This window comes from Mercenaria mercenaria, chromosome 10 (genome assembly GCF_021730395.1).
Source record: "Mercenaria mercenaria strain notata chromosome 10, MADL_Memer_1, whole genome shotgun sequence".
In the NCBI taxonomy this organism is placed as follows: Eukaryota; Metazoa; Mollusca; class Bivalvia; order Venerida; family Veneridae; genus Mercenaria; species Mercenaria mercenaria.
In genome coordinates, this window is record NC_069370.1 from 66969825 (window position 1) to 66986142 (window position 16318).

Here is a 16318-nt window from a genome sequence, read left to right on the forward strand (position 1 = left end):
ACCTATGTTTTAATTAATTCCTACTTATATAAATTTTCTGTCAGATAAAGGAAAGGCTATGTTGACATTGAGTGTAACTGTGTATATGTTGCAAAGAGATGTCAGATCAGATATGCTTCATAAACAAATCATTACACTTGTTTCACACTTTAAAAACATCTAAGATCTTGTAAGTCTCTGGCACTTCAACAAAATTTAAAATTTGCTCAAAAAGTATCAGACTGCTTCTCTATTTTATACCACAGTGGTTTTCCACTTCTTTTTTTTTAAACTGTCACGAAAGTTTTCAACAGTCTTTTTTTGAAACTATCATTCTAAAACTAGATATTTTACTTCATATTTTGACTTGATTTTGCTTTTATATGCCTTCACCATAGAATAAAATCCTTACCTCCTCTTTTACTGTTCCAAATTCTGGATCCAAGGCTTTAAAATGGTACCTATACTGGCCAGGTCTATCAAAAGACCCCTTGAAATCATGAAGAGTTATCTCTCCCAATCTGAAACATTAAAATATAAAATTCATACCTACAGTCTAGATGTAATACCCTCCTGTCAAGGAAAAAAACCTAATATATGACTTTGTATTGAAGTTATTACTCTTTTGTATAGCTCTACAAAAAAAATTCTGGAAAAAGTTTATTTATGTAACCCAACATATATAATTACAGAAAAGTGACAACAGGACTGTGTTTGTTCAAAAATGTCCAATGACAGCTAATAGGTCAGCAACGCTGTTACATAAATACATGTATACATAAACAAGTACAATACAGGCAACAATTTTGCTTAAAGTAAGCAAGATTCATAGAACATTCCTCTCTCAAATACTAAATGGGGCACCAGTTTACAAATAAAATCTTAACTAATATTGCCAAGTTGAAAATGAGGCAAAACTTCCAAGAAAAATGATAGAGCTACTGAACCCTTGCATTACAGGTTAGATCATCACAGTCAACAAGTATGTAAAGTTACAACAAAAGATAAAACATGGGAGGGGAGAACAACACGTCAAACACCAGGATGGTTGTAGACTATTTATTATATGATCGACCAGTTTCGGTCTACTAAGACCTTCATCAGGATACACTTCAATAGAAAAATGCTAACTGAAGTACTAACAAGAGCACCGCCTTGCGGGTGCTGACGCTCATCTGATTTTTTTTGTGTAATAGAAATATTGTCCTACCCACGATTTTCTAAGTCTAAAAAGGGCCATCATTCTTGCAAAAAGCAAGATAGAATTATGTTTCTTGATGTACAGTGTCCACTTATGATGGTGAAAAACTGTTGCAAGTTTTAAAGCAATAGCTTTGATAGTTTATGAGAAAAGGCGACTTAAACATAATACTCAACCAAGAAAATGATTTTCTAAGTCCAAAAGGGGCAATAATTATTGCAAAAAGCAGGATGGAGTTATGTTGCTTGCTATACAGGGTCAGCTTATGATGGTGAACAAGTGTTGCAAGTTTCAAAGCAATAGCTTTGATAGTTTAAGAAAAAAAGTTAACCTAAACATAAAACTTAACCAAGAAATCTGATATTTTCTAAGTCCAAAAGGGGCCATAAATCTTGCAAAAAGCAGGATGGAGTTATGTTTCTTGCTGTACAGGATCAGCTTATGATGGTGAACAAGTGTTGCAAGTTTTAAAGCAACAGCTTTGATAGTTTAGGATAAAAGCTGACCTAAACATAAAACTTAACCAAGAAAACTGATTTTCTAAGTCCAAAAGGGGCAATAATTCTTGCAAAAAGCAAGATGGAGTTATGGTTCTTGATGTACAGGGTCTGCTTATGATGGTGAACAAGTATTCCAAGTTTCAAAGCAATAGCTTTGATAGTTTAGGAGAAAAGTTGACCTAAACATAAAACTTAACCAAGAAATCTGATATTTTCTAAGTACAAAAGGGGCCATAAATCTTGCAAAAAGCAAGATGGAGTTATGTTTCTTGCTATACAGGGTCAGCTTATGATGGTGAACAAGTATTCCAAGTTTCAAAGCAATAGCTTTGATAGTTTAGGAGAAAAGCTGACCTAAACATAAAACTTAACCAGGCAACGCCGACGCCGACGCCCGCTCAAGTGATGACAATAACTCATCATTTTTTTTCAAAAAATCAGATGAGCTAAAAATGTGGCATCGGTTTGTGACGTTTGCTACTATTTATAGAACATTTGTTACTATCTTTATCTAGTGATCTGGCAAGCTGCCAATTTTAGAGTCTACCAAGACTGTTCCTGTCGAAAATTCAACAAGTATGTAAAGTTTAAAAACATTCCCATCAGTCGATACTGAGAAACCAGCTTACAAAAAGAAAAAAAAAAAAAAAACTTGTTAAGCAGAAAAAGGGCATAACATCATGAAAACAAGAGCTGTCGGAGGACAGCAACGCTCGACTATTCAACAGCCTTGTCAATTGAATGAATACAAAAGTTGAAAAAGGGGCATAATTTTGTAAAATGCAAAGTAGAGGTATTGAACCTCTGTACTGCATGTCATATCATGACAGTGAACAAGTGTGTGAAGTTTCAATCCTTTCCAATTTGTGGATACTGAGATACCAGCTTACATACAAAAACTTAACAAAAAACTGCTAAGTCAAAGGGGCATAATTTTGTAAAAATGCCAAGTAGAGTTATGGGACCTTCACAGTGCATGTTAGATCATGACAGTGAACAAGTGTGTGAAGTTTCAATCCATTCCAATTAGTGGATACTGAGATATCAGATTACATACAAAAATTTAACCAAAAACTGCTAAGTCGAAAAAGGGGCATAATTTTGAAAAAAAAAAGAGAGTAGAGTTATGGGACTTGCTTAGTGCGTGTCAGATCATGATAGTGAACAAGTATGTGAAGTTTCAATCCATTCCCATTAGTAAGTAATGAGATACCAGCTTACATACAAAACCTTAACCAAAAATTTCTAAGTTGAAAAAGGGGCATAATTTTGTAAAAAAGCAAAATAGAGTTATGGAACCTGTGCAGTGTAGATCAGTTCATCACAGTGAATAAGTGTGTGAAGTTTCAATCCATTCCCACAAGTGGTTACTGAGTTACCAGCTTACATACAAAACCTTAACCAAAAATTTCTAAGTCGAAAAAGGGGCATAATTTTGTAAAAAAGCAAAATAGAGTTATGGAACCTGTGCAATGTAAGTCAGTTTGTCACAGTGAATAAGTGTGTGAAGTTTCAATCCATTCCCACAAGTGGTTACTGAGATACCAGCTTACATACAAAACCTTAACCAAAATCAGGACGCGGACGCGGACGCGGACGCCGACGCATGGGCGAGTGCAATAGCTCACTATTCTATGAATAGTCGAGCTAAAAAGTAATGAAACCTGTACAATCCATGTCAGATTATAATAGTGAACAAGTATGTGAAATTTCAATCCATTCATACCAGTTTTTACTAAGAAACAAGCTTACATACAAAAGCCTAACCAGATAGTGATATCAAGGCAGATGAATGCGCATGCACAATAGCTCTACCTATACTGGGAATAGATCTAAAAATATTTCTTTTCTTTATCGCATCTATAATATCTGGTACAATATAAACTGGATCAATGACAAAACACACACTGTCATCATATAAACAATTTTAAAAAACTTACCTTTTATAAATTGTTAGCATGGATGGTGTTGTAGAACTTTCAGTAAAATATAGCACTTTGGTGTAGTTTTGGTTTGGGGGACTATCTAACTTGCGGGGATTAAAACCTGCAAACAAATTAAAATGTTAATGGACTTTGAGTTAACATGCTTCCGCAGGGGAAGGTGGGACGTCAGGGTAGAAACTCTGGGTATGTAGATACAGCGCTTGAATTCAGCCTACAGCACAGTCCCATCATTCAGCAGAATTATCAGATAAACACATGCTATAGAAATATGAAATCAATTATTATAAACTATTTCATTTCAATAATGAACAAGGTCTTTCAGTCTAGCGTTATAATACTAACACTGAGATTAATTCTTTAGTGCTATCACTTTAGAAACTTTTTTTCAACATAAATATGATTTATCAAAATAAAACAACTGAAAAATTTAAGTGCAAGACACAGTGTCAACCAAACCTTTTATACTATAACCTTTTAGAGTTTAATCATTTACTTTCTAGTGATATATGCCCGACAAATCTGATATTATATACTTTTTTTTTCTTTTCAAGGTGCACTATTCAATTAACAAATAATAACCAGGTTCATGCACACACTGGGATGTAAGTAAAAACAAGTTCCCAAATTCTAGCATCTAACTGGTTATTTCTAAGCTAGGCTTTGTAATCTGTTACTACTATTTTTGTACTTATGAAATATCCAGCAATATGATACATATCCATAAAATTACTTAATCACAACATAAAAGGGGGACACCACAAACATACAACAACATGAACACTGCACAACATGGTACAAACAAGTATTCAGTTGAAATTTGAAATACAGTCTTGGAAATTTAGAATACATTTGAAAACTGGGATAGTCTTTGAATGGCTGATAACTGGAAACAGTGCTGGAAAAGATGACAACTGGGACAACAGCCTTAGACAGGCTGACAACTGGGACAGCTTTGAAAAGACTAAAATTTGGGTCAGTCTTGAAGCTGTTGAAAATTGGGATACAGTCTTGGAATGGTTTAAAACTTAGACACAGTCTGGAAATGGTTGAAAACTGAGACACAGTCTAGAAACAGATAAAAACTGGGACACTGATTTGAACTAACTAAAACCTGGACACAAGTCTGGGAATGACTGAAATGTTGGACTCAAGTGTTGGAACAGCTGATTAAGAATTGGGACTCAACCTTGGCAACTGGGAGTATAAGCCTATTTTTACGACAGGCAATTATCACATTTATCCTTCTTTAAACCCAACAGACAAGACAATGTAAATATCTCCCTGCTGAGGTAAGCTCTATAATTTGTGACAAAATAATGTTTGTGTAAAATTAAAACAAAACTGGCTGATGGTCATGTGTTAGGGTTATGTACAAACATTCACACAATTTTACCTTTTCAATGATACACAATTAGAAGATTATATTGGTGTGAAAGAGAAAATGGTTACAAACCGTGCGTCACTACACTCACTTGATTGTTTACTACCTGGGATTGCTGTAATTGGAGATCTACGTACGTCTCCCGTACCATCAAAATTTAACTTGCGTGAAACATGTTGCTCATATGAGCTCTGAAATAATATACAGAATAATTAGTAAGCACACATATCATGACACACTAACAACTGCTTAGTCTAAAAGGGTCAGCAACCTGACTATATTTTCTCGTACAACTAGCACTAGTGTGTGTATACAAAAACCATTCTATTCATTCACTACCAATGTAAGAAAATATGTTTACTCATTACTTATATATGATATTAATATTTAGGAAGGTGCGCCCACAATGGGAAGGTCAAATAACAAATAAAAGACAGTCAAATAAAATTAAGCTGATAAATACATCATTGTATAGAATGTAATATACATATCATAAAATGCTGTTGTTTTTTATTTTTGATGGGTTTAGAGCCACACCAACATAATGTAGGTCATAAGGTAATTTTTCCCACTTTTTACGGTCGTGGGAGAACATTTGCTCCCCTCGGCCTCCAGGCATTGTGTAAGGCACCTGCTAGCATCTAGGTAGAAACACTGACCTTCCAAAACCCAGCGTGATGACTTTCTCACAAGAAATCAACACCCTGATCAAAGTTTTGAACCTACATCGGTGATGGGCTAGCAATTCAAAGTCACAGACTTTAACCACTCAGTCCTGAAGTTTCCTACCATAAAATAAATTAAAAAAGAAAAACTCCAGTGGTTGCACAAAATGATATAAAATTACTAACATTTAAAGAATGTCCACCACTATTAGACATTGCATTATTAGGATTTGGAAGTCGTTCCATTAACGTTGATATCCCCTGTTCTAAAGTATCTAACGTGTGTTGCTGGGGGTCTGTGTTGAGGAAGCACTGACGTAAACTGGACAAAGATTCCCGCAATACACCTAGTTCATCAGCACCAGTCTACAGTGTTAAATATGAGACAAGATACAGCAAAATAACCTTCAGAAATATGATGTTACAATATACAAATGATTTATGCCAAGCAATTTCAAAATCCCTTCATCAATAGCAGAGTTATGGACCGGACACGAAACAGACCATGTTAACCTCTGATCTCTAAGTGTGACCTTGACCTTGGAGCTAGGGGTCTGGGTCTTGCGCACGACACGTCGTCTCATTATGGTGAACATTTATGCCAAGTTATTTCAAAATCTCAACATGGATGGCAGAGTTACAGCCCGAACAAGAATTTACATGGACGCATAGAGGGCATAAAAATATTCCAAATGTACCTTACATATAAAGGGTACAGTAAAGTATATGAGCACTAAAAAAAGGTCAACAATATTGTCTTTTTTTAAAAAACATTCTTTGTGATAAAACCTATCTTTATTTAAATTACATTTCTGTATTTAAATATATATACTGTTTTGTGTATAGTACGTAAGTTGTGACAAGATACATTGTGAAATCATTTACTTTTGTCAATCTACAAAATTAAATCCTAGTAATTAAAATCAATTTTTTATCTTCAGAAGCTCAAATCCAGGAATTGTCCCACAAGAAAGATGCAAACCTCAAAATTTCATGCCCACAAAATTAAATGATTTTATAGTTAGCCCTAAAATAAGAACTTTTACTACATTTTCTGCATTTTGAACGTTTTTTTAATTAATCACAGTTCAGCAAATTTTCCCCTTTTATTTCCCCCGTAAATTAATCAACATGCTAAAATTTTCTTTGTAAAATTTTCCATACATTTCAACAGTCGCATAAACAGGAGCTGGGAAAAGCCAAACAGTGTTATAAAATCACTGTTTTGAAGAAAAATCATACAAAACCTAAGAAACTTTATGAATCTCAGTTTATAAATAGTAACAGCTAGAGGAAGGAAAGACATTCTTACAGGAGGAGGTCGTATTTGTTCATTCTTTGTGTGTAAGATTCGTCCAGCAAGGCGAGCCATCTGTTTGTCTTGCGAAGCAACACGTGCTTTCAGAGATGCCTGATAAGCATAAGACAGAGAGAGAAAGTTATAAAAACATAAAAAAAAATCATATGCTACATCCTAACATAAAAGAACAGTCATACTGTAATAAGAATAGACAGACATGTTACAAATGAAATCACATTCAGACAATAAAGACTGACATGCTAAATTAATATAAGACATAAGATATACAATGCAGGAAATATTTGCATAATTAAAGTTGTATTTTATATCAAGATAGGCCTAAGGTCTGCAAGTCGCGCACCTAAGACAGACCTTGACATTTTGACCATGTTTCTGAAACAATTATGGTGGATGACCATAAAGGTTCATGAGAAGTCGGTTTTTTTCTATTTTTAGCTCTAATGGCGAGTGAAACTAACTGAACAAATCTGAGGACAGCCTGCTACCTTTTGAGCAGGTATGCTTCTCACCAAATTTAATGAGCATTATCTGAAGATTCTTGAAGAGAAATCAATTAAATATTTGTTCTATTTTTAGTTCTGGCAACACCCATGTGCAGTCAAGCAAAGTCATGATCAAACTTCAATAAAGTCTATCCAAGGATTCTACACAACAGGTTTTGTGAAGATCCACAGTGCAGTTTGAGGGAAGAAAGTGTTTAAACCTTTTGTCTTTTTTATCTAAGAGGCCTTTAATGCATTTTAATGAACTTGAGAGAAGTCCATGCCAGGATGCTACAGATCAAATTTGGCGTAATTCTGACTTGTTGTTTCAGAAGAGATGTCTAAGTAGAATCGGGGACAATGAACAATAAATGACTGTTGCCAGACCATGCACAAATACTAACAAGTTCAGGTGGGCTAAAAACCAGATAAGTGTCTTATAAATTACAATACAAATATTCCTATTTAACATACATAGGGAGTAATTCAAAACAAGAGCTGTTACAGGAGACAGCATGCTCTACTATTTTGATGCCTGAAAGTGAAACAGTCATCACTTTAGTGATTAATACCCCCATATGGATAATGATGTGGGACATTAGTTTAACTATGTGTCAAATTCTTTTAGTAATAACCGAGAAAGAGTGAAAGTACACCAAAATATAAATCAGCAAGGAACCAGAATTTCTAAGTATAAAAGCAAAATTCATGGAATATTTCTTCAGGGGTAATGAACCTTGTGTCATATGATGTGTATGATGATGTGGGACAAATAATTAAGTCTGAATAAAATCCATTTAGTTATACCTAAGAATCTCGGTCCAATGTAAGAGTAAAAGTGTGTAAAAACTTCAATATTAGATTCAAAGGAATTAAAAGGGGGTATAATGCATGAGATATATGAGCTGGAGTCATGAACCATGTGTCGTATGATATTGGGGATGATTTATGACATCTGCTTCAAGTTTAAATCAAATTTATTATGTAATAACAGAGATAGAGTGAAAGTGTGTCCAAACATTAACCTGAAATTCTAAGTAAAAAGGCAGCATAACTCAAGAAATGCTGGTTTGAAAGTTATCACCCGAGTCATATAATGTGGGTGAGGAACAAATAATATAAGTCTGAAGCAAATCTATCATGCATCGACAGAGATAAAAAGAATGTGTATCAAACCTTTAAGGTTCACACTGATTACAGCATCAGGTTGAGTAGGACAGCTCTCTATACACTATATGTAGTCACAAATATATTGTTCCATAAAAAGTAAATATGACACTAAGTCTGGACAATTCTTACCCCTGTTTCATCAACAACTTTAAATCGGTCATTTAATTCTTTCATTTGTTGCTTTAAAGATTTATTAGCATTTTCCTTCTCTGATATTTGCATCTGTAACTCATGGCGTATGTGGTCAATTTTTTGGTCTCGTCTCGCTAAATCTTTCTGAAATTTCATAGAGAAAATGTTTGTTTTGGTAAATTTTAAAAAGATAAAAAATATTATAACAAGTGAGAGCCAGCAAGATAAAATGCATTGTCATAAGCTTTACAACCTTGCAAACTGACATCTTGTTGAAAAATATAATGATACAAGTTTGTAGGGTTATTCTTTCATATGTGGCACTCATCACTTTAATTCTCCTCTACAGTAAATCTAAAACAGAAATACAGTTACTGGTATAGAGATTTCTAAACAAGAGTTTTCTTTTTGTATTTTGTAAATCTGAAATTTTGATATTCAATACTGTAATGGTCCCTTTTACTATAACAAAACTAGTGATATGTTCGAAACTATGGATAAGTCTTGAAATATAATTACAACAGAACCATCTGAAAAAAAAAACAACTTACTTTAAGGTCTGAGATTATTTTATCTTTATCCCGCAACTGTCTGGAAACATTTGTCTGCAAAATAAAGAAAACTTTGATAATCTATTTCAAAATAAATGAAAAACATGTAGCCAGTGTCCGACAAACAAATTGCCCGGAGTCCGCGGGCTACCAGAAATTTTCATCGGGCTTCCAAAAAAAATCCTGACTTAAGCCCACACGGCAACCATAAATTTAAAGCATCAGTAGCCCGATCATTGTATATTTTACAAAATCAACATCCCATCATTTACTCGATTATAGCTTGCAATAAACAACAACTGACCATGTGTAATGATTATCCGGTTGTAACCAGTTCAAACTAGTTTAGCCCCGCCCATTATTGAAAGTGGTTTTTGCTCCGTTTACTTGACTCACTAAGGTAAACCAGATACAGTTCCTCAAATTTTGATGTTACTTATCATCTGACCTTGTAGTTTTTGAGAAACCGACTTATATGCAATACTTTAACCTGAAATTCTTAGTTAACATGAGCTGTCAGTGGACAGCACGCTTGACTATTCTCAGTGCTTGATAGTATAATATAAGCTATGAGTAAAACTTTAACATTACAATAAACATATTCTAAGTCGAAAAGGGACCATAATTCAGTCAAAATGCTTGATAGAGTTGCCTCCTTCTTTTTACAGACAGGGGTCATGATGGTAAACAAGTATGCAAAATATGAAAGCAGTATCTCAATGGACTTTGAAAATATTTGGGGTGTTACGCAAACTTTAACATTACAATAAGCATATTCTAAGTCGAAAAGGGGCCTTAATTCAGTCAAAATGCTTGACAGAGTTGTCTCCTCCTTTTTACAGACTGGGGTCATGATGCTAAACAAGTATGCAAAATATGAAAGCAATATCTCTATGGATTTTGAAAATATTTGGGGTGGTACGCAAACTTTAACACTTGTGTGACGCTCACGCCGATGCCGGGCCGAGTAGGATAGCTCCCCTATTCTTCGAATAGTTGAGCTAAAAAGGGGCATCATTTTTAAAAAATAAAAGCTAGAGTTTTGTAACTTGTCCAGGTTGGTCATCTCATGATGCCGAATACATATAAATGAAGTATGAAAACATTTAACCAAGTAGGTTCTGAGATACCTGCTTACATGCAAAACTTTAACCTAAACTTCTGTGATGCAGACGTGGACACACTTGCAGACGAAAAGGTAATTGCAAAAGCTCTACAATTTGAAAAATTTCAAATAGTGGATAAAAAAAAAAAGGTTTCTAAGAATAAAACGTTTACAGAAATTGTTGCTTAAAAATGCAATAAACCTTAATATTTAAAGTTTTCTAGCCTATAATGGCAGATACTAAATTTAGGAGTTGACTAATTTTTGTGAAGATTTATTTTAGCTCAACAGACCATGACCAAAATAGCACTGTAATAAAACTGCCACAAAATGAGGTATTTTACAATATTCCAACCAAGAAATATGACAACTACCTGTTCAGAATCAAAGTTTTGTTTTTGAAAATCTCTTTGTAACAATTCTGCTTTAAGCTGTGATGTTGTTGACTCCTGTTCTGTGATTCTCTGTTGTAGGCCAGCCTGGAATCATACAAGAAAACAATTAATTTCTAGTGGAATACAAGTTGGGCACCAAGCAAAACAATGACCTTTTTTAAAAAATATTAGCTTCTTCTTCTAATGTACACATAAATCCTGAAGAGCATCCAGTCCGCTAAGAGTCAGTCTAGTTTCCAGGCCAATTGTTTTCCATCTTCAATTTTTTTCTGTCAGAGGAAAATGTGCAGATTATCTTAGCAATTCATTACTAGTTAAAAAAATAGCACATACCACAAATAAACTAACCATTCATATCATATGTTGTAACAAAGCTACCAAATGCAAGTGAGTAATTCATACTTGAATTTAGTCATTATTCTTTGCACATGTCCCTTAGTTTTACTGGATTCCCTGAGATACATATTTGCCTCTTAAATGCACTTTGAGACAGAAACTGCTAATACTGATGCAAACTCACAATCGTAGGAGATCACAAAGTGCCAGATTTTCAGTTGTAAGCTATGGACTCTTATAGCTACAGACAGGTTCTTACCTTAACTCCTTGTATCTGCATCAACTCTAGTTTATTTTTTGACAATTCCTCTCGCAAACTGCTGTTGACCTCTTTGGTTTGCTGTAACTGACTGCGTAATATCACCTATATAGAATAAACACAAAGTTAATATACATGTACTTAACTATTGAAAACAACAATTATGTATCCTTATGCAACCTGCAGCATTCCTTTTTAGCAAAACACAAACAAGAGAAGTCACTAACAAGTACCATGGTGACAAATGCTCCTGAAGTGGACTGCCCATACCAATACATGTATAAGGGCAAAGGTCCTTGTTTGTGATCTTGACCTTGGGGGTACAGACACCTGATTTGTGCATCCTAAACAACTTCTCACTTATGCTTAATATTTGCGTCAAGTTTCACGGGAATCCCTTATTAAATCATACATCATCAATCAACATACCAAAAGACTATAGTTACTATATAATATGTCTCAATAATATGAAAGTTAAACACACAAAGTTATGTACTTAAGACTTTTTATTAGTATGCACTGTTTACATTACTAGAACGGCATGCGAAGTCAGTAAATAGGTATCTCCGGTCAAATACTGACAGGACACTATTTCCAGACTGATCTTTTTCCAGGGAATAACCAAATAAACTGAGGAGCTGCGTTTTCAAAACACAAAATTATATCCCCCCCCCAGGTGTTTGACCAAAGATCTTGTTTTTGAGGTTTCAAGTTAAAATCATCAAGGTCAAGGTCATCTATGTATTGGTCAGTTTGTATGTCTTGCCAATGTTTGTCTAACATGTATATATAAATGGCCTTGACTGAAGCTGATTCTCATATGATCTTCACCTTCAAACTTTAAACATTTTTGGACGTACAGACCACATAAATGGCCCAATTTAGTTTATACTCACACTCAACAAACCTGTAGGCAATCTGGTTCATGTGGATAGATGGCAGGATGGACAAACAAACAGACAGTTCTCATTAATGCCGGCTGTGGGCAATCAGGTTTGTACGACGGACAGTTCAAATGCTATATGCCCTGGGGCATAAAAACAACACCTGCTTTAATTTGAAACATTTCATAGTTACCAGAAGTTAAAGTTATGCGTGCACATTTGTTCACTTACAATTTGTTGTTCAGGGGTAGTTCCTTCTACAATATGAATAGGTGAAGACTCTTCTCCATCTGGCGGCTGACCACTCAATAACTGGAAGTACACATACAAATTCAATCTTGCTATGGAGAGAAGGTGTACTAGAAAAAAATGTGTCAATTTTTTACACAATTAAAATGACCTGTATTAACTCAAGTATTTAAAGCTAAATTAGGTTGTTGTTAAACACAGGGGTTAATTTGTCCTGACCGGAAAAAGCAAATGCGCCTGATTAAAACAAGCTGCTGTTGAATACATAAGTTTGACTGAATTTAGGATCAAAATACTTGCACAATGTTTGTAATTTCATAGGCTTACTACAACATATCTGCAACGTTGTTGTATGGGAGAAAAATATACTAAGAATTTCTTTCTCTTTTTTTTTTTTAAAGCTACTTACAAGGTCCTGTAATTGAGACAAATCTTTTTTTATCACAGTCATGGCCTCGGCAAGCTTTAGATATTCTGACATCAGATCATCGTACTGTGTTTTCTGTACCACATCACCTCGACCTGGAGTAAACACAGTATCCTCCAACTCTGTACCACTGTCTTTATCTGTAAATGGTGAAAACAACATGCAATAATGATATACATCATGTACTTTAAACAGATTTATCCATGCCAGAGTTATATTTATTAAGTTATGATCCTTATTGTTTCTAAAAGTCAGTCTCACCAAAACTCTAATTTCAAAACCATTTTGGGATTACTGATTACAAGGAGATAAAACCCAGAGTTTTCTCTAAAATCTCTGATATTACACAATTATTGCCTTTTGGTGAGGTCGGTATGTGGATTTATCAGGTCGATAAAATCCACATATCGACCTAGCTTAAAAGGCAACAGTTGTTTTATTATTAAATCTAGCCTACCCGTAAGTATAAACATTAAATACAAATATCTGCAGCCTTTGGACATTTTTCGTGATAAATTGTGTACGATGTCGCATTGTTTTGACGTCAAACCGTGATGACGTCACAGCTGGCGGTCAATATGTGTTTTTGGCCCCCACCTTCGAGTCAATACGACCTTTTATCATTGATCATGTGACTACATCTAGACCAATGGAAAGGATTATAAATATAGATTTAATAATAATACAGGATATTGTTCACACTAAGTCCTGTTATTCAAATACCTTCAAATTTTCTGTAAAGACACCACAAGGACCGTCCAAGAGTATCTGATAGAACTGCGGCTTGGAAAAAGGGTAAATATTCGACAATAATGAAAGAAGCCTACTCAAATTTTACTGTACTAAATATATATGCTTTGCTCACTCCTACAAGTAAAATGCATCAATCATTTCTTGCATGACAATTTCATGGTTCCCCACTGGTACAACTTCTCATCATAAATCAGAGGAGGGGTATGAATAAAATCAGATAAAAGTATACTGTCTTCTGCCTAATCTTCCTCAAGAACTTTGTTTTGCCTAGGAGTCAAACTTGCAAATTCTGGAAAAACCAATATGCTCTACTTTTAGAGCCGACCATAGGGTTTTGAAACATAAGAAAAAGGATGAAATGGAAGATAACATACATGTACTATATTCTGCCGATTTACTTCTCGACATTGATGATGATCCACTACTGGCATGAGTATCCTTGGAAACAGAGGATGTGGAACACACTAATGTCACTTGTGGGGTATGTACATTACTGGAGATGGGGCTGCTTCCAGCGCTAGCACCATCTACATCACCACGCTCCCGACCAGGAACTATACGTGGGTGGTCAGCATGGAAGCTCGTGTCAGAGTCACTATACTGGTCGGAACTACTTTCTTGGTGGTAACTTCTCCTGTAATATAATAAGCAACCACTATGAAGAAAACATAATATAAACATTTGACCAAACCCTAAAACACATGTCCAAATATCAAGTTAGAACTGACATACGGTAGAAGAGTGTAATGTCAGATAACCAAACCAAAAGGCAGGGCATAGAAATAATTTTTTATTCTAAATATATGAATTTTTAGGCATCTCAATGAGGACTGTACATGACATCAGTAATATTTCACTGCTTATCAAAGTACAAAGTATCTTGCAATTATACACTTTAAATGACTGAAGTAGTACAACCAAAAACTGATGAAGCACTTGTGGTTTAGATACCAGGGCTCGCTCAAGCAAGCAATATGGTTCTGGGCCATTTTCCTTTTATTTTCTGTTTGGACTGCTTAAACTGGAGCATTTTGTCACCTCAAACAATCAGTATTTTAAACATACCTTTGATGATAATCTCTACCTTTCCTCCGGAAACTGCTTCCTGCCTTTGCAACATTTCGTCTTGCTGCAGTAAGGGCTGCAGATGCTCCCTATGATACACATAAAAAATCAATGAGCACTTTTGTGATATTATCATTTTCTTCCTTTTCAAAAATTTACCAGCTGTTATTTGTTATTGAATATTTACAAACATTTATAAATCATGTATTTTAAACAATGTCTGCATTCACGGATACTTCTAATGCTGATTCTTATGCCACTATTTTTCTTCTAAATCTCATTCCTACTTTCTATAAAAATGTGTAGGAGGACTCCTAGATCTCTAACCTTATGAATATGATTACCCATCGTTTGTTTTGATGGGTTTTATGTCACACCCACACAATACAATTCATCTAATGGCTTTCCAGCTTTTCTACTGCAATGCACTTTATATCTTTACAGGGATTATTGTTGGGATTAACATCTAACTGATGCATTGATAGGTCATACTGAGACTTTCTGGCTTCTAATGATGGAGAAAGTCCCTCGGCAGAGCTGAGCCAGCTACCTTAGCATGCCAGCTGGATGCTTCTTCACATGAAAAAATTTTACATCTCAAGGTTTATTGTACCCCCAGTCCTCCAGGACAAGTGATCTGTGCCCCCAGTCCTCCAAGACAAGTGATACGCAGTCAGTGACCATAAACACTCGGTCACAGTGACCCCCCCAGATCCTTTCAGACATTAAGGCTGAGTTTCATGACATGGGGTAGAACTACTAACCTTCCACAAGCCAGATCGATAACTTCCTCATATGAAAGATTTTTGCATCCCAAGGTTTCAATCCCACTGACGTGAGAGGAAAAAGATTCAAAGTCAATGACAGTAGTCATACAATCACAGAGTCCCTTCCATAATTAACTTCAATTTCAAAATCAAATTTGGAATTTATGTGCTGAAAAAGTTCTCAAAAAGTTTGAAATGCAACAACATGTTACATTTACCTGTGCGATAGAGCTAACATTTGGACTTCTGCTGTCAGATGATAACCCTCGGTTCCCGGACGAAGAATGCTTGACACTGTCTGGTTTATAATGGGCTGCCAAGGCAAGTATCAGTCGCATAATTGACTTCAAGTTACCATCCACAATATCTAAAATAAATATAGGATGACATGTGAACTCCAAGACAATATTTCTGTTTTTTTTTCTCTTTTGCTATTTCAAAGGTCCTGGAGCAAACAAGAAGATATTAAATAACTTTAATTTGCTTAAAACTGACAAATGTCCCTGAACCAGAGGAGGAAAGATACAGGTTTATGATCCTTGCTGGAAACCTTGGAGGTACAAGACTGACTTGATAGCCATATATCTTTTCAATATGCTTAATACACAGAATTTGACTGGAATGGGGTTTACTTAATAATTCAGTTAAAAGCAATACTTATTGCATTGGAACTAAGTGTTTATGGAACCTGTACAGCCCATAATTATCAGCTAATGACAGTGGATAAGTGTGTCAAGATTTTATCCATTC

General features: G+C 35.0%; 1 protein-coding gene across 4 annotated transcripts in view; it reads right to left on the reverse strand.

The window, feature by feature from the left end:
- LOC123561364 (dixin-like) overlaps positions 1 to 16318 on the reverse strand; it is a 48608-nt gene that overhangs the window by 14816 nt on the left and 17474 nt on the right. For 3 of the 4 annotated variants that reach the window (XM_045353671.2, XM_053553264.1, XM_045353674.2), the window contains 14 exons: positions 15787 to 15935; positions 14802 to 14890; positions 14111 to 14370; positions 12966 to 13123; positions 12539 to 12619; positions 11424 to 11528; positions 10808 to 10912; positions 9329 to 9382; positions 8775 to 8921; positions 6985 to 7083; positions 5859 to 6038; positions 5099 to 5198; positions 3621 to 3726; positions 392 to 500 (listed from right to left, as the gene is read on the reverse strand). In XM_045353671.2, the coding sequence (XP_045209606.2) occupies positions 392 to 500; positions 3621 to 3726; positions 5099 to 5198; positions 5859 to 6038; positions 6985 to 7083; positions 8775 to 8921; positions 9329 to 9382; positions 10808 to 10912; positions 11424 to 11528; positions 12539 to 12619; positions 12966 to 13123; positions 14111 to 14370; positions 14802 to 14890; positions 15787 to 15935 (1742 nt within the window). The remainder of the gene's footprint in view (positions 1 to 391; positions 501 to 3620; positions 3727 to 5098; positions 5199 to 5858; positions 6039 to 6984; positions 7084 to 8774; positions 8922 to 9328; positions 9383 to 10807; positions 10913 to 11423; positions 11529 to 12538; positions 12620 to 12965; positions 13124 to 14110; positions 14371 to 14801; positions 14891 to 15786; positions 15936 to 16318) is intronic. The other variant, XM_045353673.2, reaches the window with a different exon arrangement.